Source organism: Hermetia illucens, chromosome 2 (assembly GCF_905115235.1).
Source record: "Hermetia illucens chromosome 2, iHerIll2.2.curated.20191125, whole genome shotgun sequence".
NCBI classification, from domain to species: domain Eukaryota; kingdom Metazoa; phylum Arthropoda; class Insecta; order Diptera; family Stratiomyidae; genus Hermetia; species Hermetia illucens.
In genome coordinates, this window is record NC_051850.1 from 76,450,736 (window position 1) to 76,478,670 (window position 27,935).

At 39.2% G+C, this 27,935-nt stretch overlaps 1 protein-coding gene across 2 annotated transcripts in view; it reads right to left on the reverse strand.

Annotated features, from left to right (window-relative positions):
* The window catches only part of LOC119648791 (protein trachealess), a 178,651-nt gene that overhangs the window by 59,620 nt on the left and 91,096 nt on the right, over positions 1-27,935 (reverse strand). For both annotated transcript variants that reach the window (XM_038050638.1, XM_038050637.1), the window contains exon 5: positions 16,678-16,799. In XM_038050638.1, the coding sequence (XP_037906566.1) occupies positions 16,678-16,799 (122 nt within the window). The remainder of the gene's footprint in view (positions 1-16,677; positions 16,800-27,935) is intronic.

Genomic DNA, 27,935 nt, shown 5'->3' on the forward strand with positions numbered 1-27,935 from the left:
AATTGTGAGCGCTGTAAAAACATTAGTTATACGAATTAGATTTACGTATTATTTATTAGATTATTTATTTCTTAATTAGAATAAGTAAATAAATAAGCCTTCTCGAGCTCTAAGTGCGGGCGCAGTTTTTCTCAAATATATGTCCATTTTTTTTAAATCATGAATTGTCAAGGTCAATGTGTAACGTAAATACACCATAAAAAGTAATATCAGAAAAGGTCGGGCAGGCCAAACATTGTAATAGCCACCCGTTTTTTTTAAATATTTAATTATGATACATCAGCTACATTTAGGCTAGTAATAAGAAACAAACGCTATGTATTCAATGTAAGTCACTGGTTTTTAAACAAATGATTTTAAAAATGAAAACAAAATATTTCTCTGAGACCGCCCATTGATATGAGCTCACTTTGTTGTGCTGTTGACGAATATAACATATCAACGATGACGTCATCCAGGTTTTAGAATGCATGAAATTCACATCAATTGTAAAAGTTTCACCTTCTATAACTTTGTTAATAATATTTGGATTTCCTTCAAACTTTACACTTTATACAACCTTTATGCTTATACCGAATTTTGTACTTCTAGCATGAGCTGATGGGGGTTTTCGGCTAAATTGCTAAGAAATGTATGTATACATAATATATATAATATATATATATATATAATAGTATTATTAACATTATTTGGGCAGATTTCGAAATGGGATTTACTTTGAGGCCTAGGTTTCGTCTAGGTACACCATTGTGATTCTTCAGATTTTTCGGTTGTCCACCACACTGGCGACAGTGGAAATTTTAACGTCATTTGATGTCGGATACCAGTCGACTAAGCCGTGAATGGGTACCTGAGTCAAATCAGGGTAATAATCTCGTGCGAGAGCAATGCTGACCACATTGCCTCCTGAAGGGTGCTGAAATCCTGTAGTGTGCCGTTACGGTCCTGAATGAAGTACTCGAATACATTTTAAGGCCCTGATCCAGCTGGATTGTTGCGTAAACGATTATTATATCGGCAGATGCCGGATTTTACCTAATACTAGCACTAAGTGCCAAGCATTTAGGCTCGAATTATCCTACCTACTTGAAAAGTAAAGAGGCGCTGCTGGTGGTGGGCGGCGGTAGGTTAATGGGAGAATCCGTCGAGAACCGCCCGCAACATCGAGCACGTATACAGAGTGGCGTACTTGTGCATGGTTTGAACAAGACTATGCGAAAGTCCCAGGACATCAAAGGAAACCGTGAGGGATTTAGGTACAATACCTATAGCTGACAATATTATGGGAACTACAACCACCCGCTCGAGACGCCAAATTTCCCGAGCCAATCGCTCATAGTTCACCTTCTTCTCCACGTATTTCCGTTCAATGTTGCTATAATGGGGGATAGCAACATCAATAATATACGCGGAGCGACCCATCTTGTCAACTAGCAGTACGTCAGGCCTGTTGTATAGAGTGTGACGATCAGTCAGAAATTGCCGGTCCCAATACATGCTGTAAGCAGAACTATCAAGTACTGCTTGCGGCTCATATCGGTAAACCCGACATGTTCCTGTGATCAGCCCATGCTTGTATGCAAGGTTTTGATGGATAACCTTACATTCAGCATTACGCCTGGTAATGTATTGCACCGGTGCGATAACAGTACAGCCAGAAATCGATGGTCCAACGTCTCTAACGCCCAACCACACATTCTGCACTGGCCGTTCTCCACCCATTCTTTCATGGTGAGCTTTTTATAAGCTCGGGTGGCGATCACGCCGTCTCAGCAAAGAGCTCCCCAGCACACAGCCATCTGTTCGACAAATGGCTGCCAAAGACAATTCACGTGTTTACCGTAAATTGCCTTCGACTTCCATTCATCGATACGCTCTTGGCATAAGCCAGTGAAGGGATAGCGAATACATTCAACGCGCTTAGTTTATTCTTCCTCGAGAGATGCGATTTCAACACCAGCTTTACACGTCGCAGGAATTCGGACAGCAGAGCATGCTCCAGATCACCAACTCAAGCATTGGTTCCTTGCAGAATTCCTAGGTACTTGTAGAAGTCTGTGTCGATCATAGCTTCGATGTGGACGTCACCAATGCTATGTCCGACATGCAGCTCGTGATGACCTTTGTGTCTAGTCCAAACTCCATCCGAATATCACAGCTGAACATGTCTATTATTCGTAACAGACTTCTAAGATGTTTGTCAGTCCCAGCATACAACTTGATGTCATCTAAGTACAACAAGTGTATCAGTTCGCACTGAGCACGTAGTCCAGACTTTATTGGAAACCATGCCCTCTAGCATCATTCAGTAGCCATGAAAGGGCCATGATTCAGTGCCATACAAAACCAAAGGGGACAAAACGAATCCCTCTCGAAGATGCCCCTCCGTATATGGATGGGCTCTGAGATATTAGCACCCTCAGATGTACGCACCGATAAGGTGGTATGTCACCCTTCGATGATTGTCGCCAAAAACTTTATTAGTTTCGGATCAATGCGATACAGATATAGGATACCGATTAGCCAGGTATGCGGAATGCTATCAAAAGCTTTGGCATTATCGATATAGCAACTAAAGAGGTCTCTTTGGCTTCTAGTTGCTTGTCTTACAACTACCGAGTCGATAATGAGTTGCTCTTTTCAACCCCTTCACCCAACTCGGCAGCCCTTCTGCTCCTCAGACAGAATGTTGTTGGTCTCGACGTGCGCATTGACCCCTGGTATGAAACTGTGAAGCAGTCTTCCTTTTTTATTTTTGATGCTTGAGATGCTCATAGGCCGAAAAAAGGGGAAGAAAGTTGCTCCGCATTTGATCCGGTCCGACATAAAGTGGATGCGGACTTAAGATCCCTCAATCCTCAAATAAAATTAATTATGGAATCTAATCAGAGTCCCGCCGAGGTTGACACATAAGTACCCTGCCGCAACTAAGGGATACGGCGCCCGAATTGTACAACGCAACTCGACATTAAAGTCCATAAGGAGTTCTACTCGCGATACAGGCACAATCATCTTGAAATTCTCAAAAGGGGGCCATCCAAAGATAATCGAGACGGGAGCACATCCCCCATGAATTCTTTTGGGGCACATGCTTCAGACGGAGAGCCCTATTCCTGGGTGTAACGTAAATGCCAGTCATGTAGGCATAATCCCACCAGCCTCTTCACACACAGGTTAATTTGGAGAACACAAAATTATATTTGTTCTAGTACACGAAGAAAATCTGCAGCTTTTGTAATTGGACCTATCAGAACAACATCTGCCGGATACAACCCAGTATTGCATATATGTATAAACTAGAAAATGAAAACCTACTTCCTATAAAATTATTCCGAATTAAAGATGGGTAGATGATGTATGTAATATTACAAAGTTGATATTACCTTAAAGGGTAATGTCATACATCAACATCAATGAGTGCGATCAATCATCACCAAACATTATAACATGACCAAGCATCACCGCATTAGTTTGTATTACCGTGTTATCTGTCATCATCGCCTTACCTTGCAAATTGTTGCAAATGTTATTACTTGTATGAAAAGAAATGTTTTGCAATGTCATGTCAAATCGTAGCACAAGTGGGAAGACACAATCCTTGTTTATGGTGCATATGTACTCGCATACTCTATCTGCAATTTGTATTAGTTCTGTTCATTTCTATTGGCATTTGCATGATATGATAATAGGAAAGCGGGTTTTATTGCATCCGAGTTTTCTTACTTATGTACTTTGGTTTTAGCATTCACTCTATTTGTCGACTATAGTGCGCGTATCCTCTCACTTTCGTTGTTAGAATTCAATAGCAAAATGTTAATTTCGTAGGTGATTTCATCCTGTATAGTGTAAAAGGTCATTTGATTTTTAAATACGTTAATCTCAACGATATACAATTTTAACATATTAGATTAGTGCTCCTAAGCTAACTAAAGTATGGACGGTAATCAACTGATTCGGTTTACATAAGAAGTTAACAGTAAATTAAATTACATCCGGTTAACTTTTATACGAAAAATGAATTATTTCCCTACACGGGATGCGCTAAAACATTAAATATTTATATTGGACATTCTTCTTTTTCTTCAGCCTTTGTCCCGTTCACAAGCGGGGTCGGCTCGTCGTTTTCGGTTTCGCAATTTGGCTCTATCGAATGCCTGACCTGGGTGCAATCTCGAGGCTTTCAAATCCCCATCTAGCGTATCAAGCCACCGTTGTTTAGGCCTGCCTTTTGGTCGTTTACCATCGACTTCGATGTTCAGAACAATCTTGGCAAGTGAATTCTCGTTGGCACGAATTGCGTGACCATACCATCGAAGACGCCTCTCTCGCAACTTTTCCATGATCGGTGCAACCCTATAACAATCGCGGATATCCTCATTTCGGATGTGATCTAAACGTGTGACGCCACTAGTCCAACGAAGCATCTTCGTCTCCATTACCGCAAGACGCCGTTCATTGTCTTTTATAGTCGGCCAACACTCAGAACCATCGAGAGCGACTGGACGGACGACATTGCGGTAAATTTTAGATTTGAAACGTTCGTTGATACGTCGATCACAAAAATAACCAGTTGTGGAACGCCACTTCATCCAGGTTGCGTTAATGCGTGAAGTAATTTCATAACGCAGTTCTCCATTGGCTGATAGCGTTGACCCGAGGTATTTAAATAGCTCAGTTCTGGGCAGATCACTGCCGCTGACAGTGATTGTGCCTGTTTCATGGGGATCGATCGTCAAAAATCCAGTTTTGTCTAGATTCAATCTGAGACCGTGTTGCATGAGGCGACCGTTCCATTTTTGAACAAATTGCTCGAGCATCAAACAAGACTGCGAATCAACAGAAAGGACTTGCGAAATGGCAAGAGATGGCAAAACGATAAAAGAAATGCGAGGATATTGAAAAATTGTAAGATAATCCAGTCATTAAAGCTTTCGACTTCTGGATTCTTTCAGTCAAGATCGATTGGGATGAAACTTGGGGTGAGGGTAGCATAAGAAACAAAAATTATATAGCACCGATGTGCGCCTTCCTCCAGGAGAGGTGTGGCACCCCTGCTGGATTTTTTTTCCAAATAACCACAGAAATTGATTAAATCAATTCTAAGCAAACAACTATCGTGCAAGTAGTAGCTTTCGAGTTATTCATGTCAAACATGTCGTTTTTTCATCGAAAAAATGTATGTTTTCCAACCATGCATTTCACGTGGAAATGATGTTAAGCAGAAACAAAGCATGTTAAATAACAAAAAGAATGATCTTTTTGCTTTGTAGGTGCAATATGGACTGAATTATAGCTCGTCCAACGTAAATTCGTAATGTGTTAAAAAATTATTAATTTCACGGTCAAATAACACAAAACCAGAAACTTTTAGTGGAAGTTAATCTAAAGCTCTTTTAAAGTGCCTGGGTGGAGCTTTAAAATGAGGTATGACAGAAGTCAGTGGGATAAATAACAATGAAGCTGTGAACAAAATAATGCAATTTACTGAATTTTTTATCAATCAATAAAACCAAAACGTGGTTTCCCATATAAATAGAAAGGAAGCCGAATCCCTTGGGAATCTACTCTATTTAAGCCCTTATAATAAATTCTGAAAATGTGAGTACATAAAGTAAAGAAGGTAGTTTCGGAAAAAAGTGTGATTTATCTCAATTTTTTCTTTTAAACGAAAAAATAGTTTTTTTCTAATTATCTGAAAAAATAAAAAAGATATGCGTCAAGTGAAAAAAATGTGGCCTTTTCCTCGATGAAATATTGAGTCAGCAGATTTTCACTATCATCTTTATTTTTAAGATATTTCAGAAAAATTATTATTTTTTTGGAAAAATAAATTTTCAGGTTTAAAAGCTGGACTAATATTTTAAGGATTCGAGAAGTAATGATGCGATAATTAGAAGACACGAAGTGGCAGAGAAGCAATGCAGAAAGTTTCAAGACAGTGGTAGGGAAATGCGAAGTAGCTAAAATGAACAGCAGTTATTAGCGGGCAACGTACACTGAGACTTGAAAGCCATAGTTGGTCATATCGTAAAACAACGACAAAATGGTAAACATTAACATGAGATCATAAGGGGCGTCACAAGAAGGACGGAGGGCGGAGGAAAAGTGGACTTTAGGACAAGTGTGTCAAAAGCAGGAAAATTATATATGGAAGACTAGCGGCGGCACTTCATTTTGGGGAGTATAATCAAAGGCTAATCTGAAAGGAAATAACGATAAAAAGTTGGATAGACATAATGGTGGAACCATCAGCAAATGCATGAATATATATTCAAAGTTTCGGACAGTCAGAATATTTCAGTTGTATAAACATCGATTATAATGCTATGAGCCAAGAGGCAAGGCATCACCTTGAAAGATTGATTAAAAAATATGGGAGGTCATAGGAGAGTTCGAATCTGAATTTGGTATCTTTAAAATTTCTAATCCTGAATATATATCTCAGTTATTGCGTTTACAGAAATAGGGAAAATCAAAATGAAATTTCTATGTTCCCACAACTGGCGGTAAAATGGACATCATATGATAATTTCACTGTTTTACTACTATATATCTCTTATAAAATGATATATGTATATTATACTTGTTAATTTTGAATAAATTTTAAATCTTCGACACTGAATTTTAATTCGGTTTCCGATAAGTAAACAAACTGAAAGTTACAGTTGTTTATTTCAAACGTTCAAAACTTCAATCAAAATAACTTTCTGTAAAATCATCTGAGTCCAACAAAACCGTCTTTATGGATACGTACCGAGTAATTGAAGGACGTTGATTTACCACTTTTACCAGTGTTGGAGATACCGTTATCAGAAACTTCGCTTACCTGTAGATTGGGTATATGACTTAATTAGTTAAGGTTAATTATGTCGATTAACATTATATGTTCTCTAATATCAATGTTACAAACATTTACACAAGTACATCAATGCATAATCACTGCCAGATTGGGTTACCTTGCTTGGTACTTATGAACGTAAGGACACACCTCAACCTTTCACTTATCTCAAAATGGTTCTTACAAATTACTTGACTACATTATCTCATTAATATGCATATATATGTAATGAAACCATTGAGAGATATGACATATCCTATGCGCTTGTTTTCAGCCAGAGTGGAACGAGTGTCATAATCTTATCGCATATCAGCTGCAAAATGATCAAAACCCCAAGGCACAAAAGCATTCACATGTAATGTGCTTCAATTCGGAGCTGGGTAATCTCTCCATGTAATACTCTTAATGTGAATCATTAAAATCCATGAAAGTTTATAGTAGTAAAACCACCCTTTTTAGCGAGAGCTATGCATTGAAGGCAAATGGACTTAGTAGGGTTCAAAGGGAAACTTTTTGTGTCGAGACTCAATTTTAACAAAGATACCTTGAATCCAAGTGTTTTTTATTTAAATTTCCTGAATAATCTTCTACCATCTCTTTTATCAGACATTCCTCCTACTAACCTCCATGTAGTGATTGAAATATTACATAAAGGTATATGTTAATACAGCCATTTTATACTTTAGTAATCAGTTTTTTATTATATATTGATATGGTCACGTAATTGAAAGAATTCAGCATAATTCGTCCATTTTTTTCACGAAATTTTCGGTTCTACTTTTTTATATTCCAATTTTTAGGATCTATCTTTGGCAATACACTTTACATATAATTGTTTTTGCTTATATCAATTTGGAATACCATCAATTCATATATGTGACTTTAACTTGCTTTTTGGCATCTGCGCGTATAACCAGATGCTTCATCACTCGAGTGAAATACTTGCTACTTGGCGGCACACTTAATTCATTGTCTAATTTACAAGAGGCCAATAATATAAATAATTTTCCCTGCACTTGGTAACAACCCACTGTATATTCTGATTTAATTTTTATTACTTTTATTAATTTAAAACATTTTGGTAGGATTTGTCTCCACATCTTTCCTAAGACCTGATTACATACATGCAGGGCATCCGGAATTTTCAGGTGCACTATATTTTTTTATAGCTCCCCATGAAATACATCATTTGTGTTTAAACTTTACAAAGTTGTTTCATAAATTCAAAAAGAAAAAAAAATCAGGAGTTTTTTCATTTTATGTTTTTGACAGTTAGATACTTTTTTAGATTTTTCTGCGTTGTATTGTCTCATCATTTTAATAAAATCAGTTCACTCTCTGTCTGTTCGCCTGCCACACGCACTTTTCTCAGAAGCAGTTGCACCTAATCGGAAAAAGATTATGGTGATCCCTACCCATATAGTCTGCATTACAAAGTCTGCCCAAATAAAGTTAATAATAGTGTTTGTAGTGTTTGAAAATGTATTGCTAACCCCTTAAATTCTTTCTTTTTAGGCCTGAAGTGTGGAACTTCCGGTTTCCTACTCCTGTTTTATTTTAGGTTAACATTGTCCATAAGAAGGTAAACAGAAGCAAAAAATGCCAAAGTAGCCTTGTAAACAGTTGGGAAGGCGAACCGAGACATTTGCTTGTTGGTCTAAATAAAGCTCAGAATAAAACGGATAGTTATCCGAAATGAAAAAAAAACTTACAGGAAGGCATAAAAGGAGAATTTCAACGTTTTGAAAAATCGCAATTGAAATAGTGACAGACATTTCCAATTATACAGTGTATCGAGTTTTAAAAGCTTCGTCACATGAGGTCTGAGACAAATTGCAAAAAAGAAAAGAAAACTTCGTTCACATCACAAAAATAAAGCGTTATAGTTTGGTCAACAATCATATAACATTGACTTTAGAATCTAAGTATAAGGTTGAAATTTGTTTTAATTTTGCTTCGAGTTTCCAAAATTGTCATTTTCTTTCTCATGTTTTGTATGTATTTTTTTCTCGAAAAGCGTTGACACTTTTGGAATGAAATTTGGCGGACTTATGCAGACCGAAAAATTCCTCACCTATGGCGAATGGCATGGATTATTTTTGTTGAATGCTTGAAGTTAGCACTCATTCCCAGGAACTATTCAATAGCAAAATTAGGACAATATCATAATTATTTACTAAAAACCTTTCCCCCATGGATCACAAATTTAGCAAATAATAAATTATCATATGCAAACATATACAAATGTCAAACGTCATCGCCATTTTCGTGAAATTTTATCACACGCAAAAACATTGTTACACGTCATTATATGTACTCTATGGAAACATACATTAGGCGATCACTCAAGTAAATTCTTCAACAACTGCTCTATAGCCCCACTCCAGTCAAATTCATTTAATAAGCAGTGGTCAAGACTTTCATTTATGGCATAACATTGGCGCATTCGACTAGCGGTCATTGAGATTGAGAAAGATCTGCGTTCTAAGATTTTGGTTTTTTAAGGTTGTCTGAAACAAAACCGTATTATAACCGGTTCAGTGTTTGTTTGTCCATCTGTTTGTCTGTCTGCCCGTCGGTCATAAGAGATTTGCTCCGAAACGACTAGGAATATTGTTACGAAATTTGGTAAGAATATGTGGTCGGTGAGCCGCTACACGCGCAACGATCAACATCATCACTTTGAACCCAACATATGTATATGCGGTAGAGGGAAGCAGCATTTTTTTTCGAAGCATATGGAGATTTTGAATATCAAATGAAAGAGCTTAAACAGTACTTTTCAAAAATGATCATATTCTGATAAGTACAGGAGGAGAACTGAACGTATATTCAAAAAGTGAAACAGCCCGCATTCATCAGAACATATCGTACCGTAAAATCTGAAATCACAGTTATGTATCTATATAAGATCTAGGCCTTAAAATATATCTCATTGTGATATTTGTTCAAATAAAGTTAATAATAGCTTATTACTATATTCTAGAAAATTACCCGAAAACCCCCCTTAAGTTCATCGTAAAAGAACACCACTGGTATAAAGAACGATATATGACATATCTCTGAAAAGTTTGTAGGCAATCCAACTATTATTAACAAAGTTATATAAGGTCAAGATTTTCACGTGAATTTATTGCACTCTAAAGGAGTGCGCCTACTGGGACCGGTAGCACACGACACAACAGTTTTCCGAACGTCCACTGAGAACGACGCGACATGACAGATTTGCTAACGCCCACTTAGAACGACACAGCAGTTTTCCTAACGCTCACTAAGAACGACAAGACACGACAGAATATTGCCAAGTGTAGTTACATTGTATTGTGTATTTTGACCTTATATTTGCGTAGGAAAAGGCCTCCAGGTGCCTCAGACAACAGACAGGCAGACAAATGTCTGCGCATGTTTCAATCATCAGGCTGGCAAATTTTTGCGTAAGACAAAAGTTTGTTTCAGACGAAATCTTTTTCTGCAGCAGTCAAATGTCTGTATCTGTCTCACACATCAAACAGACATTTGACAGACAAACGTCTGAGCCTGCGTCAGACATCAGACAGACAAATGTCTGCGTGAGACAAATGTCTGGGTCAGGAAAATGACTGTGTCAGACAAATCCTTTTTTGCATCGGGCAAATGTCTCACACCCCAGACAGGCATCAGCCAGACAAATGTCTGAGTGTGGCTCAGACATCAGACAGACAACGTTTTGCGTGTATTTCAGACAAATGTTTGCTTCAGACAATCTGATTTGGGAGATTTGTGAGACAGACACGGACATTTGTCTGATGCAGAAAGAGATTTTGTCTGAAACCGACATTTTTCTATCTGATGTCCGATGCAGGCTCAGACATTCGTCAGATAAATATCTGTTTGATGCGTGATACAGACACCGAAATTTGTCTGCTGCAGAAAAAGATTTTGTCTGAAATAGACATTTGTCTGTGGCAGACATTTGTCTGTCTGCTGTTTGACGTAGGTTCATTTGTCTGGCAAATGTCTGTTTGATACGTGAGACCGACACAGACATTTGTCTGCTGTAGAATCTGAAACAGCCATTTGTCTCGCGCAAATATTTGTCTGCCTGATGTCTGAAACATGCACAGATATTTGTCTGTCTGCTGTCTGAGGTAGCCAGAGGCATTTTCCTACGCATATGTTTATCTTGAAGATCTGAACAAAGATGCCATCGTGGAGCGATTTGGGAAATCTGACCAAAACACCACCTAAGCAAACTTGTGCTCAAGGTATGGGACAGCGAATCAATGCCTGACGATTGGCAAAGAGCCATTATCTGTCTCATACATAAAAAGGGAGATATCACACAGTGCAGAAATTATAGAGGTATCATAATGCTGAGTACCATCTATAAGATATTCTCCGTTATCTTGCAAGCCCGGATAGCCCCATACGCCCACAACATCATTAGCAAATACCAAAGAGGCTTCACTCCAGGAAAATCAGCAACAGATCAGATTTTCTCTCTGCGGCAAGCGATGGAGCAGGATCACTCTCAACAAAGGGACAAGGGTCTAAGACATGATAATGCGTCCTCTTTAATCTGGCCCTTGAGAGAGTGATCCGTAATGCTAAGATTGAGCAGGCGGCGCGAGATCTTGGGCTGCACATCAATGAAGGCAAGATAAAGTATATGGTGGCAACGTCAGCACCGAAAACCAACCAATCAACAACATCGAACCGCGCTGGTCAAACGGGAAGAATAAGGATAGGAGAATACAACTTTGAGACCGTTGATAACTTCTCCTATCTAGGGTCGAAAATCACTACCGATAACAGCCACGATGATGAAATCCGCGCACGGTTGTTGTCAGCCAATAGAGCCTATTTCCGCTTACAAAAACTGTTCCGCTCGAAACGTCTCACCATAGGGTCAAAGCTCATACTATACCAGACAATGATCTTGCGAGTCCTCATGTATTTCTCGGAGACTTGGGTTCTTAGCAAGAAATATTGCGAACTCTTGGCCTCGTTCGAGAGAAGAATCCTCCGAAGAATTTTTGACCCCGTACATAAGGATGGACGATTCCGTAGCCTACATAACGACGAAATCGATGAACGATACCATGACCATCCGGTTGTGGATAAAATCTGGCTCAATAGGTTACGGTGGACGGGTCACTTAATCCGTATGGATGAGGATAATTCAGCCCGGAAAGTCTATAAGGGCAATATCTATGGTAGAAAAAGAAGACGAGGTAGACCCTGCGTAAGATGGAGCGATGGCGTAGGCCGGGACGCCAAATAGCTTTTAGGGGTATCGATTTGGTGGACCTCGGCGCAAAACCGGGATATATGGAGTTCCTTATTAAGGCAGGCCTAGACCGGATACCAGTTGTTGCGCCGTTGATGATGATGATGACCAAAGCACTAGAGTGGAACCTCTGTCATCATTCAGATTGCAGCTTATGTGCATGTGCCTCTAATAAAGGTCGCTTTGCTAATTTTTATATAAAGCATAGACGGGAGAAAAATGGTGCTTTAAACATCATGAATAATAGCAACATGCTTTATGAACCTAGCATCGATGTAACGCAAGCTGAAAAAACTTGCTTATGAACTTTGTGCACCAAATTTTTTAATGTTAAAAATTTTAAAACGTTGTTCTCGCAACTCGCGTTTTCGAAGTCGATGCCCCTCACAACTCCCAAGTTACAGCACAGATCGGTTTGCGAGTTGAAGAGTTTTTTCTTTTCAAATTTGTTTATAGTTTTTATTTTGGAATAGCAAATTAACGGATTTTTTTCGCAAAAATCGTGATTTTCAAAGCGTTCCCAAGCGAAAGATTTAAGTTTCGAAAAACTTTCCCAGCATTGCCCGGAAAAAGCGAAAGAAAGAACAACTTTGGTTTTTTAAGGGGGTCATCCCGTGTATCGAATCGCGGAATCGATTTTTTTTGGCATCAATTGTATCTAGATATAGTGTAGAATATATGGCAAAGTGATTTTTTGATATTCGAAGTCGTTCGGAAATTTTAGTGTTAACCACGTGATAAGAATAAAGCTCGTATTTATCGGTGCGAATGACGTTCGAATGACTTCCTTTTAAAGACAAGAATTGAAGCGAAGGCTGTACATGTGTTTCTTGAAGAAACCTAAGGTTTATGGACTAGGTATAGCAGATCAATGGTCAGTTAGATTTTATGGCTAAAAATCGCATTCTACTTTCCAAATGGGTTTTTTCGAAACTGCATGTTGAAAATCGGCTGCCACCATACCCCAAAATCTATCCAACGAAATTCTTTGAAATTTTCACGACTTATTCAGAACATATTTCTACGGTCCGCAAACTAGGATAATTGCGATTCATTTAGTAGTTTTTTTTTATTCATTGCAGCAGCCGTAACAAAGCACCAAAATTCGCAAAAAAAAGTTTAACACGGCACCAAAAGCTAAATTAGCTTTTAATATTTTTTAATAATCCTAGTTTGAGAACTGTGGTTAAGTCTGCACGTTAAAATGCCCTTCACTTTTTTTTCCTTAAAATGATCGCAGTGCCCCCTAGCGTGACAACTGAAAAACCCTCTTTTTTGGAGATGGGTGTATAAAGTGCTCTGTATTTCAACAAAAAACTATGCGATCGGGCTGGAAAAATTACCATGCATGTCCAAGATATCAATAAATATATGGTGAAAAATTCGAATTGTATTTTCATCCAGTTGTTCACAAAAAATTTCTAAAAAAAACCAAAAAACTGGTTTCACACGGGATGACCCCTTAACTTCAAATGATCCAACATCGCAATTCTACTATTTTCAGAGACACTTCCGAATAATTGCTGCCATCGCCTTATTTTTAAGGTTTTGCATAAAACAAAACCTTATTAAAATCGTCTATCTCTGTTTGTCTGTCACACTCATTTTTCCCGGAATTTGGCGGAAAGGTGGGAACTGTGAACTCACGCATACAGTGAATTACATCATTCTGGGTCGAACTTAAGGGGGGTCCCCATATATGCAAAACAGTGGTGTTCACTTTTTTCCCCAAATATACTCATGTAGGACATCAAATGAAAGATCTCGGTTTGTATTATAGTTTCCGATGCCGGTCTTAGTTTTGACACCTGTTGGAAAGGTGAGGAGTTCGGGGGTTGAAAGTGATCATTTATCCCATAGACCCATTCTCAGAAACTATCCAACCACAAATCTGAAAAAAAATCAGGGGGCCACCACTATATAGTGCCTAGTCCAGAAATACCATCCATACATATATCTGTTCAAATAAAGTTAATAATAGTATATTACTATAATTTTTAGTAACTGCAATGTACACTATAAGATAGAGCACGATTCTAGCAAGTTTGGTGCAAATCGCACTATTACTAACAACGTCATAATAGGTCAAACTCGTCAGTTCTGTACAAATTCAAGATTATGAATTTCAGTTTCACGCGCATATATTACCCGCTAGGTTCTAATGGGAAAAATGTCCATTAAAATATTTTTATATAAGAAATACACAAAACCTTTCATACTTGAAGCCTAAAGCTTCCGGTTTCCCAACTTGTTTATTATTTCTTCATGAAATTCCACCATATTCTTCGAATGCCCTATCTTGGTATACCATTGGTTTTAATAAATATATTTTAACTGTGTAGTAAAAAAATCACAAAATTGTGCCAGTTTTTGCCCAAATTAACTCCCACCCCATCCACCCCCCCCATCCCGCTTTCCCTTAAGTATCTCTGTAAAGTTCAAACACAAATGATTATGTACAATGCGGTACAAATGCATAGCCATCCCAATCTATACTCATCATTCATTGTTTTCTAAAACAATTTCTCAAAACCTAGTTGTTTTTTGTAATTTCGTAGCACTGAAAAAACTTTATCTGTAAAAATTTGTTAGAAATAATATAAAACAACGAACAAAACAAAACAAAAGTGTAAATTTCTTCTTGTTCACATAAGCTCCAAATTAATGACAATTAAAAATCCTATATTTGAAAATTATTTTCAACAAATATGAGTAAATTTTATGCAGTCAATAAACATTTCATATCAAGTCATACAGTATGTAATACTATAAACACTAATTTAATCATTCTACAAAGAGAAAAGAAGAGAAAAGAAACAAATGTGATTTAAAAAGAACAGATTGACCCATTAGGGCTTAGTGCTTTGGGCAAAAAAACCGCAAAGTAGTTGGATATAGTTGTCCAACATTACAAAGCGCGGTATTCAGACAGAAAAAAGGAGAATAAGATCAAACTCAAAGGTCTGTTTTAACAAGATGAACCATCCACATTAGCTTGATGCCTCAAAAGAAACATAGAACAGAGGACAGTGACAAGTTATGTCTATAAAAACATTTATGTCTTTAATTTAAGTATCTTCTTACGGTGCTTTTACGATTAAATTGGTTCAGTTTTCGCTTTTTCGCTAGTATTTTTATTTTTAATTGCATACCAATGTGGTGGTACCTACATCCCGAAATATCGATAAATGCAAATAAAAATAAAACTATGAACTACCGAAAAAGTAAAAACTGTCCAATTATTTCAATTATCTCAAATCTGATTCATACCTATCCTTGAAAACCACAAAAAAAAATAAGTTTTGAAAGTCTATAAAAAATTCCAAATCTTGTGGGAGGGAGGCTATCCACTTTTGATACACAGTATTTCATGCAAAACAATAGAAAAATGAAATGTATCCAAAAGTATCCATATATACTGTAGCGACTTCGTATTGCCAACATATCGTCGACGAATTGACAAAAGAAGCATCACTAAATCGTGACTCGCACCTTTTCCATTTTCAATTGAACTTCTTTTCCGCTACCGGTATGTATTTTTACCACGAATCACAAGGGCATTTACTCGTTGTCTATTTGTACATAGTTATAATTTTAGCTACATATATATGAATATAGACAGACTATGATTATTATAATTATTTATTTTACTGTAGTGTAATTATAATAAATTATAATTCATAGAGAGAATATAATTTCAAGCGTTCATCGGGCCCCTAGTAGAAAGAAGCAATGCCAAAATGCTTTTTTCCAATATACTCGAAAACAATTGTACCATACTTTAGAATGAACTACAGCCGGCTTTCATTTGAAAGTATTTCAAAGCTTAGTTGTTTGTTTGGCGAAAGGTTGGTCATGTTAACCATGCCATATTTGTCTTTTTGTGCAGATTTGTAGCAGGTAGAGGAGTAGCACGCTACAATAACATACGATTTATTACGTATTGCCAGGTTGTTAAAATCAGGAGGACTTGCATGAACCTTTGAATCTTAAGTTCGAATAATGCATTAAGTCAAGCATATCTGTAGATTTTCAGTTCTCCTTATCTTGCAAACTTTCACAGCTCGCCAATATGACAAATCTAACGTTAAAACGATACTTGGAGTATCAAACTAAATATTAATCTGCAAAGTACTGTTCAATTTTTTTTCATTTCCAATGCTGCAATCCGAATACTCCTTTTCCTATAATTTGGATTTTGTTTCCTCCATACAGTCAACTTTTTCACATTCTCTCCGCTGCGTGACTACGTGTACAGGTATATGGTAAATACATAGATAGACCCGAAAGCAATAGGATTTTTTTACAAGTTTCGAAAACTGAAATCCGGCAATAAATATTTATTCCCAAAACATGCTAAACATAAACTTTAGCTACATGTTCTCTCAATGGTTTCAATTTCTGTTGCCTATAGTGATAGAAGGATAATAACAGAAACTTTCCCGGAAATTCGAAGAATTAATTTACCTAATAAATACCTTATAATTGCATAAAATGCGAGTCTTACAGTCAAATTGAATATTTTAATTGAGAATAATAACGATGAAGATTGTAAACTTTTAAGACTTACCCTGTAACCTGATGATTTGAAATGGCAACCTCGCTTCGTTAAAGTCGATTTCATCCTTATGCAAAATGATCTGTCGAAACCTTTGTAAGCACTAGTTGCGCTCAGAGACATTTGCGAAGACACTGTAATAAAAAGTTTAATTGAAAAGATGAGCCCGGTTGGAATTTATAATGCAGGAACAAGTGAGTTACGACACAAAAATGTTTTCGATCCGAATTTTCATCACCATCACCAACTATGCCTTCATAAAATACTCGAGATATCCTAGTTTTAGGACCATGTTCAGCAATTCGATATCCCTAAAATCTGTCTGACTTCCTGGCCTACACCATCGTTCTACCTAAAACAGGGTTTACCACGTATCTTTACTCACCATATGGATTAAGCGACCCGCCCACCACAAAACCTGACCCTGATTTTACTATAACTAGACAGTCGTAATATCACTCATAAATTGCGGCATTCACCTTAATCATTGCGTATTTGCGGAGTAGCTAACTGGCCCGTGAATATTGAGGGCGCCTAGATGGGCTCCTTTTGTGTATTTCCCCATCCCATATGACAAACCATAAACAGCTGTGCTCGCAACCACATGATCGCACCCCAATGCTGAGTACCGCATACACGGCACTAACAGCAGAGTAAATACGTAAATGATCGAACAACGTCGAACATGTGCAATGCTTTCTTCCACCGTATAAATTCAAGCAATGCCCGGGAATCAAATCTCCTGTGTGCAGTTTTTTTGACTAACCATTGCAGTAAGTAGGCGGTGTAATAAGGCGCTTTATTAATTCATTAAGTATTCACTCAAAGAAGGGATATGATTTGACTCAAATACACATTCACAGCTGAGTCGAGTTGTATCTGACGTTAAATCACGATACAAATTCTGAAAAGTTAATCTAACTATTATTAACAATATTGTTGACAAGCGAAGTTTTACATTTAACGTAAATTTATTGCATTCTAAAACGTGTATGACGTCATCAACATATAAAATGAACTTATATGAACGGCGGGGTCCATGGGGATATTTTAGTTTTCCTTTCTTAGCTTTTTTTAGTTATTTGTGTATCAGTGTGAATTACTCGAGACAGTATGTGCTAATAAAGTTTGCGGCTAGTGACCAGTAGGATAGACATATGTGTGCGTCACTACAAGCGGTATTTATTTGAGGTATGTTGCATGTATGTTTGCTTTTATGCATGGAGTAAAGTGGAAATTTATGTGGATGCGTTAAATCAATTTGGATGCACAACGTTTGTTTATTTAGGATTAGCGCAATATTTATATCTTTGACATGGGTGTGTATATGCCTATCTGGAGTTTAGCGATAAACGAAGGAATATTTTGCATGTTTTAAGGTTTTGTGTAAAACGAAACCTTATTAGAATCGACTCTATGTCTGTCTGTCACACCCGAATTATTCGGAAACGGCTGAACCAATTATCACGAAATTTAGTGACAAGATGTAATCTGTGAATCCCTTTACATATAGCAAATAGCGCTGTTTTATGTTGCGTTTGAGAGTAGCTCCCCATATACGTTCATTAGTACTTTTCTAAACTGATGATATCTTGGATACTGGGTGAAACACAGGGAAGTAAGGGTTCAAAATGTGTGCCCTAAAAAGTGTAACAGGTCTTGTTCTCAATACCTGCCCAATCGAAAAATCTGAAAAAAATCCCAATAATGCATCCATACGAAATCTAGGTCTCAAAATGCATGTCATTCCTATATCTGCTCAAACAAAACAGAATTTGCCATGAAAATCCCCCTTAAGTTCATCCGAGAAGTTCAATATTTGATACCGTTATAGGCAATAATATGGTACGGTACGATTTTGGAAAGTTTGGAGAAAATTCAATCGTTATTAACATTTTAAGTAAATTTATCATACTCTAAGACGAGTACGACATCATCATCATATAAATTGACCTTATATGAACGGCGGAGTTGGAATTCGGAGACATATCAAGCATCCAGATCCCGGTATTCCAACTTCTTAGCTATTCGCATATGGAAAACCGTGCGTACAGAGTTCCTCACTTGAGATGAACAGAAAACCTTTGTACCCGAAGCGCCCAGGCTTCCGATATCCCGATTTGTTCTCATTTTTAAGGTTTTGAGTAAAACAAAACCTTACTAGAATCGAGTCGATGTCTGTCTGTCCGGCTTTCTGTCTGTCTGTCTCTTTGTCTGTCTGTCCGTCCGTCTGTCTGTCACACCCGATTGTCAAGAAAATTGGTAAGAGCGTGTGATCTATTGTTCCCTTTACATACAGTATAGTGGCGCCATTTTGTGTTAAGTTTAAGGGGGGCTCCCCATACATGTGAATGGAGGGTACACATTTTTTTTTCATAAATTGTGACGATGCGGGGTATCAAATGAAAGGGCCCAATTAGTACTTTTCGAAACTGGTTCCATATTTGATATGGGGTGAATCATAGGGGAGTGGGGGCTGAAAATATGACCACCAAAAAATGTAACAAGTCTCGTTCTCAGAACCTATTCAACCGAAAAATCTGAAAAAAATCACAGTGGTGCATCTCTACGAAATCTAAGCCTCAAAATACATCGGGTTCCGCTATCGGCACAAATAAAGTTAGTATGTGGATGGCGGTGTTTGATCCCAAAAAGCCGAATATTTGTGGTGGTTTTGAGATTAGGGCAAGTGCCAACCATGAAGAACCAGCATTCTTTTACGCAACTGTGAATTACTTTTGGAAATCACGCCCAATATTTCTAGGGTAATTTAAACTTTATTAACCTTCAAAAAGTTTAGAATATGAAAAAAATATCTACATTATATTTTTTAGATTATATTATTTTAAGAGTTAATTATTTTTCTTTGGAAAAATAGAATTTTTCTTTCGTGTCCCTATTAATTTGAAGCAGCCATTTTTACGAAAAAATGTCCAAGAAAAAACCTTCAATTCGACTCATTTATCCACTCACAAAATTTGGTGCATTTTGTTGCAGCAGAAAAAAGTTATCCTCAAAGAATTGGGTAACCCAATAAATATGGGACACAGTGTATAAAGGTACGTCGTTTTCTGTTACTATAATTTTTCCGCTTTCGGCAACACATGTGATCACGTGGGATATCAAATGAAAAGGTACTTTTCGAAAATTATTTTATTTCTGACATTGGGTGAAGCGCAAACGAGTGAGTACTCACAATGTGTGATCCAAAAAGTGAAACAAGTCTCGTTCTCTGAATCTATTCAACCGAAAAATCTGAGTAATGCATCTGTATAAAATCTACAAAAAATAATACATCCCATTCCCATAACTGGCCAATTAAATTTAATAATAGCATATTACTAGACATTTACTTGAAAACCGCCTTAAGTTTATTGTAGATGCACACAATTCAGTAATAGAGCTGATAATATATTGCATGATACTGTATTTTTCATGAGAGAATTACCAATTACTATACACTCACTCATTACCAATTGGAAAAACACGCATACTATGTAGAACCCTACCCTACAAATCATTCCATTATATCACCAGCTGCTGGAACTACTTTGCTATTTCTGACTTGGTTTGGGGCACAGTTAGATACTAGACAGCTACCACACTCCCCCTTGCCCCTCAAGGGGGGAAATCAGTGCGAGTACACACGATTTCAAATTGTTTTGCCCTTGAGCATGAGCGATATGTACCGAAAACCCGATCAGCTGTGTTTGACATACCGCCCGGACTTGCCAATGTATTGGTGAAATTGGCAAGTTTTTGCTTATGTATAAGTGAATACGTGAAACAACTTTTTGCTATATGGGTGAGCACGCCGTAGTACCAGAATAGCAAAAGCTCAACGATCTCTCTCTTACCAATACGATTTGACGAAGATTATGCCTTTTCCTTGTTTAGCGTCTCTGATGTGTACAGATAAGCTTCTGCAAGCACATTGGCAAGTGGGGTCATTTTTGTAAGGGTACTGCCTATAGTAGATCTACTGTGGTTTGGGGCTTAAGACGAGCAGTCGGTTTAGAGCAGAACAGCAAAAGAAAATGCGCTCCCTCCGATACACATTCCTTCAGAGGCATTTCAAAATCTATTGTTCCCGAGCGTTCATCGCGAATTCATAAATTGTATTATGCCAAAATGCGGTCGTACTTTTAGGCGAAAAGAATAACGATAGGGGACTACAACTTTGAGATCGCTGATAATTTTTCCTCACAACCGATAACAACTATAACGATGAAATCCGGGCACAGTTGTTGGCAGGCAGCAGAACCTACTTCAGCTTATAAAAACTGTTCCGCTCGATACGCCTCACTACTGTACAAGACAATTCTCGTGTATTCCTCGGAAGCTCGAGTTCTTAGCAAAAAGTATTGCGAACTCTTGGCCGCGTTCGGGAGAAGAACCATCGGAAGAATTTCCGACCCCTACATGAGGATGGACGATTCCGTAGCCTACATAACAACGAAATCTATGAGCGATACCAGGACCGTCAAGCTGTGGATGAAATCCGGCTCAATTGTTTAGGGTGGGGAGGCACTTAATCCGTATAGATGAGGAAAGTCTATAAGGGCAATATCTATGGTAGAAAAAGAAGACTGAGAAGACCCTGATGAGATGGAACGGTGATATAAACCAGGGCGCCAGATAGCTTTTAGGGGTATCGAATTGGTGGACCTCGGCGCAAAACCAGAATGTCTGTAGTTTCTTATTAAGGCAGGTCTAGACCGGATACCGGATATTGCGCCGCTGATGATGATGATGAAGTGTTACAGGTGCCTGGACTATGAATACACGTCAATAACTTGCAAAGGGACCGACAGGAGGATAGTATGCCATAAATGCAGTTAAGTAGGTCATCAAACGAAAACCTGCAACGAAAGCGAAAATTGTGCTCTCTGCAAAGATCGTGGCGCGTTTGGTGAAAGCTTTGTACTTACTGCAGATGGGGTGTCCAGTCTTCAGGTCGGAACTTGAAATGGTCGGAACGCGACTAGAATGATCCGCATCCTACGAATTAGCATGCACCCGAATGCACCAACTCATGAGCTCCTAACGCAGTCCGCTGCTGAAGTAAAAGTTAATTTAGTACTAATCAGCGAGCTATACCGGAACAAGAACCCGGCTTCGTGGCTTCACGACTTACCGGATACCGCTCCCATCTTGGTTCGGGGTAGCGGGTTCAAGAGCACTTCTCGGCAAATGACCATCGAGTTCAAAGTGGTTGACGCTGCTTGCTGGCGTGCACACACCCGGCGCTCCTCCTGCGTGGAGAACGTCGCGAGAGTGAACATCGGGAAATTCGTCGAAGCTCTTGAAAGAGGAAGAGTCGCGATAGAGGGCGCTTCGGGGGTAGTATTATTGCAGGTGACACCGTTGAAAATTTCGTGATGACCCTGATAACAGCCGCATGTGAAGTTTCCATACTCTCGAGGGGGCCCAGCTAAGTCAAGCTTTCTATGTACTGGTGGACAGCGGAAATTATTATTCCTCAGGCATCCCGTACGGGTTGATGTCAACAGCGCGGAAGACATCGAGAACTGTGCCTTTTCCACAATGAAAGAGCTCGAAGAAGCAGTTCTCACCACGAAAAGGAAAAAGGCGTCAGGTATTGATGTTACCCCGGCGGGAGTTTACTTCAGCCAAGGGACACATTTGCTGAGGGAGCGTTTTTTTTTCTTCGTCACTAGAAGTTGGAGAGACTCACGCTAATCAGCAAAAGAAAAGGTGGTCTTGAGCTGTCGTCTGCATATCGACCGCTATATATGCTTGACAAGCCCGGGAAAGTGAAATCAAAGCAGCCGCGGACAGCGCAGCCTTGGCCTTGAGTCGGCTAATTACGAATGCTGGGGACCCTATATTTATCAGAAAATGTCTTCTTCTGGGAACAACGCAGCTTGCTCTCCTCTACGGCGCAGAGATATGGGCTGATGCTCTTGATAAGGAGGCCAGCGCCTTGCCCAAGTGGGTAGTCAGCGTACTTTGCTTATGGCATTCTCTTAGAGTCAGCCGTGATGATGATCGCGGGAGTAATTGCGGCGGAGTTATAGCAAGAACCGGCTTCACAGCTTTGTTTGGGACAAGCGATGCGCGCACCCGCCGGAAGCGCCATCAACTAGGCTAATAGGCGGCGTGCACCTTGGACGCGTTATCGGCCGGAAAGAGCGTGGGCGACCACAAGGCCGGCGAAAAGAAGCGGCACAATAGTGAGTCGAGCGGGAACCTTCAGAGGAAGCATACTCCGAATAAATTATTGAGAAACAATGTGTGAAAACTTTAATAAATAAATTGTATTCAGTAAATTCGATTTAATATCTACAAGATCTCCGTTGCTTTCCTTGCTAAAGAACGTAAATCCATCTACAGTCGCAAGAACGAAGATTTAAGGGAGGTTGTTGCTCGCAATTCTCGAGGAAAAAGGGGTTAAGAGAGAAACGGACTGCGCGGCTGATCGACATTTTCTTACCCAACTTCTAAGTGGGCATAGAGGTTTTCAGTCCCGTGATTATGTGTGTCCTGGAATGACGAACGATGCCGAACACAACTTTTCTCTTCCGAAAGGCGGGATGGCTTTCATTAACCGCTTTATGCAGTCAGAGGGAAGCTCCTTGAACTAACAACTCCCTTTCTCCTCATCCTCCCGTTGGTGAAAGGAATTCCTTGACTTGAAGGCTCCCTAAGCCGGGAGAGCGAGTAGTAATGCGTCAAGCGATTCCAGGGTAGTTCTCTGGTGACAGGGAGATATTTAGTTGGAGCCCGCCGACTTACCGTTGCAGGAGCCCAATACTACCTGCGTAAACTCCATCACGTACCCTACTACAAAAAGAACTCTTTTCTTGATGACAGGTCGATGACAATACGGTTGTTCTCTATGAGTCCCGGTTGGATAACACCGTTTGTATAGTTCTTCAGTCGGGAAGGCGGTTTCGACGATGAGCGCAAGCTAGCAACGGAACGAAAGAATACTGCATACTGAGTAATGTTGTATTCTCAAAGAACGCGGGCACGCGTTCGAACTCCATCGAGCAGAGAAGCGACTTCACAGACGGAAAAAGGAAACCTGGAAGAAACAACAGGTCTGTGAACTCGAAAAATACAGGGAGTAATTGCACCAGTCGCGGAAGTTTTACCAACAAATCAGCAGAGTGAAGCAGTACATACCTCGATGCTCAAACTGCCGAGACAAAGAAGGAAATCCGATTTTTTGGTTGAGTATTTTGATGAACTGCTCAACAACAACAACATCGGCGAGTTGAAGGTCCTGCTAACTGAAGACGACGGACAGATACTGCCACCGCCAAGTATAAAAGTAACAGTCCGTGCAATTTATCGGCTTAAAAATCGTAAGTCGCCAGGGGCCGATGGAATTACAGCTGAGCTGGTTAAATATGGAGGCGACCAATTGCACCAAGTTGTCCATCAACTGATGCTCAAGGTGTGCGACAGCGAATCAACGCCTGACGACTGGCAACGGGGCACTATCTGTCCCATACATAAAAAGGGGGATATCACGCAGTACAGCAATTATAGTGCTATAATGTTGCTGACTACAATCTATAATATATTCACCCCTATCTTGCTACGTCGGATACCCCCATACGCTCAGAACATCATTGGGCCATACCAAAGAGGCTTCACTGCAAGCAAATCAACAACAGATCAGATTTTCTCTCTTTGGCAAGCGATGGAGCAACTGTTAGAATATGAACATCAGGTGTACAATCTTTTCATCGATTTTAAGGTCGCCTGTGATAGCATAGTCAGAATAAAACGGCATTCCGCTAAATTTTAGATTTGAGACGTTCGTTTATACGTCAATTGGAAAGAACACCAGTTGTGGAACGCCACTTCTGGGCAGGTAACTGCTGATGACAGTAATTGTACCTATGTCATGAGAATCGGTTGTCTAAACTTCGGTTTTATTAAGATTGAATTTGAGACCGTGTTGCATGAGGTGATGATTCAATTTTTGGACAAGTTACCCGAGATCATTTTTGCTATCAGACGCTAGGAAAATATGATCTACACAAAGCAGGGCCCTGGATGTCCGGTATGACCGTGATGAACACCAACAGAAACACGAAACAGTTTTGATACATCCACCACACTTCGAACTTTACCTTTCGGAGCGTCGTAGATCAATTGAATTTAGCCCACGAGTTCTTCTGTTGTTAAATGTTGTCGTAAAGCATTCCATTCGTGTGGCACACGGTCAAACACTTTCTCTAGATCCAGAAATGCAATGTAAAGAAGACGATGCTTCTCACGGTGTTTCCCCATAAGTAACCGCACAGTGTGTATTGCGTCAGTAGTTTCACAGTTCTTGAGAAATTCGGCTTGATTCATCGTTATTTCGCGAATAGGGTTGTGAAGAATGCGTTCAAAAATCTTCATAGTACGGGAAACTAACGGATCGGACATTCTGCTGAACTACCTTTCATTTTCCATATTGGAACTGTGATAATTTCTGCCAGTCAGATGGTGTTCTACCTTCCTGAATAACCCGATTAAAGGATTCACTGTGCAACAATTTTGGGGCCCAGCTCTTCGCTTTCTAGAGCTCAGATGCGATGTTGTCATGTGCTATTGCTATCCCCGGTTTCATTCGTTCTATTTCTTCCTCCACTTCAGTTGTGCTGATAGGTGAAACTGCTCCAAATGTCGGCAATGATTGTGGAAGTGGAGGATGAACGAGTTCTTCAGTTGAAATCTGCTCGAAATATTCTCAGTTTCTATCCGTGGTGGTTCCACGGTCGGTAAGCAAAGTATCGTTCTTGTCATTAACGCAACAGAAATGTTCGATATCGTGTGTGAGTTCGTGTTGGCTTTTGGCAAGTCGATACAGATCTCTGTCAACATCCCGAGTGTCCAGTTTATCGTAAAGATCTTTGTAATGGACCACTCGTTTACGATTGCTTTCTTTGCTTGCGTTTTATCGTCGAGAAACTTGTGATGGAGGCGTTTTTTTTCAAGGACCTTAATTTCAGCGTTACTCGTTGGCGCAACAATCCATATTGGATCAAGGCTTTGAAGGGTGTTAGAGCGCTTCATTCTTCAGACTGTAACGATACACTACAGTACACTCTAGGAGGCAATGTGGTCAGCATTGCACTCGCCCGAGATTATTACCCTGATTTTATTCAGGTACTCATTCAGAGCTGAGTCAACTGGTAGCCGACATCAAATCACGGTACAAATTTCACTGTCCCCAGTGAGATTTGAACCGCGACCTTCGGTACGACAGTCTTGCGCTCTAGCGACTCAGCTATCCGGACAGAATTACAGAAACTAAGGCATAAAAGAACGCCGCCGCCGCGGATAGCAACTTCCAGAAAAAAACAATTCGATCCACGCAAACACAATCCGGCGACTGTTGTTAGACCCGAGAAAATAGAAGGCTCGTAAGTAGTAAAGCAAGCTGCACTAACCAAAAATAATGACGATGATAACCAACTACTGAAAACTATTTTGGATAGACTTGACATTTGCAATGAAAGACTTAACGAAAAGCAGAAACAAATTTTTAACCTAGTACGAAGCAGACAAAAATGCAACCAAATATAAAATATCCTGGAATGCAAATAAACTACAATACCTCCAACAAGAATTGGAAATTTTTCTTAATGCTGGGAAACTATATCTTATCTCAGAAGCTCACTTTACGGGATCCACCAACTGTAAAATTCGTGTCTTTTGCTCATACTACGCAACACATCCAAGTTAGCAAGCCAGAAGGAGAAATATAATCTTTGTTAAAAAAGATGTCAGCACCACCAAGAACAGAAAATTAAAGACGAAAAAATCCAACTATTGGTGTACAACTATTCATACGTGATGTTTTCTGAATATACTGTCCACCCCAATCTACTATGTAATAGGCAAGTCGGGAAACCGGTAGGTGGTCGCTTCAGGTATGAAAGAGTTCGTGTATTTCTCAATGTATTATAGATTGGACATTTGTCCCATTTGAACTAGCTCGTTATGTCTATGTATTCAGTACGTCACAGGCATAAATTATATATATATTTGAACAAAAGCAAAAACTTTAATTTTATAGTCAGATTCCCGGTTTTTTAAGGTTTTGTGTGAAATAAAACCTTATTAGAATCGAGTCGATGTCTGTCTGTCTGTCACACCCGATTTATTTGGAAACTGCTAGACCGATTGTCACGAAAACTGGTTAGTGCGTGTGGTCTGTTGACCCTTTTACATACAACCAGTGGCGCCATTTTTTTTAAGATGAAGAATATGGCCATGTGGGGTATTCCATGAAAGGGCTTGATTTGACCTCGGATGAAATGTAGGGGAGTGAGGGCTCAAAATATAACAACCAAAAAGTGGAACAGGTCTCGTTCTCAGAACCTATCCAACACAAAAATTTGAACAAAAATCACAAAGATGTATCTCAACGAAATCTAGGCCTCAAAATACATCCCGTTTCCAAATCTGCCCAAACCCCCTTAAGTTCATCCTAGAAGTACAAAATTTGGTAGTGGCATAAAGGATAACATAAAGCATAACTCTGACAAGGAAATCCAACTATTATTGACAAAGTTATAGAAGGTAACACTTTTACATCTGATGTGAATTTCATGCATTTTAAAACGTGTATGAGGTCATTATAACATACTAATTCGTCAATAAAACAATAAGATGAGCTCACATGAATGGGAGAACACAGAGAAACACTTCGTTTTAATTTGTTAATTGTTTATATGTATGCAAATGAAACTTTGAGGTAGTGCCTAATTCAGCTAGATATATTTGTACCATGAACAAGCGGTATTCAATATACGTGCTTTTTATGTACATATGTATACTTCTATAATAATAATAATAATCGTTGTGGCAACAATCTAGTTGGATCAGGGCCTTGAAGTTTGTTAGAGCACTTCATTCAAAACCGTAAGGGTACACTACAGGATTACAGTTTCCTATAGGAGCCAATGTGGTCAGCATTGCGCTCGCCCGAGATTTTTACCCTGGTTTGATCCAAGTACTCATGTACAGCTGAGTCGACTGGTATCCGACATAAAATCGACTGGTATCCGACATAACCACTCAGCTATCTGGACACATACTTTTATATGCCAGGGTTCTGTTCTCCGTGAGTCTTGATCAGACTGCTCCTTTTACAGACACCTTCACCTTTTTCAATTACTAAGCTACGTCTTTGGTATTGGAGGATATCGTAACATTGATGAGCTTCTCCTGAGTTATATTTGCTGCTCCTGGAGTACGTCTTGGCCAGATGCGCTGTTGTGCAGATAGCTGAGTAG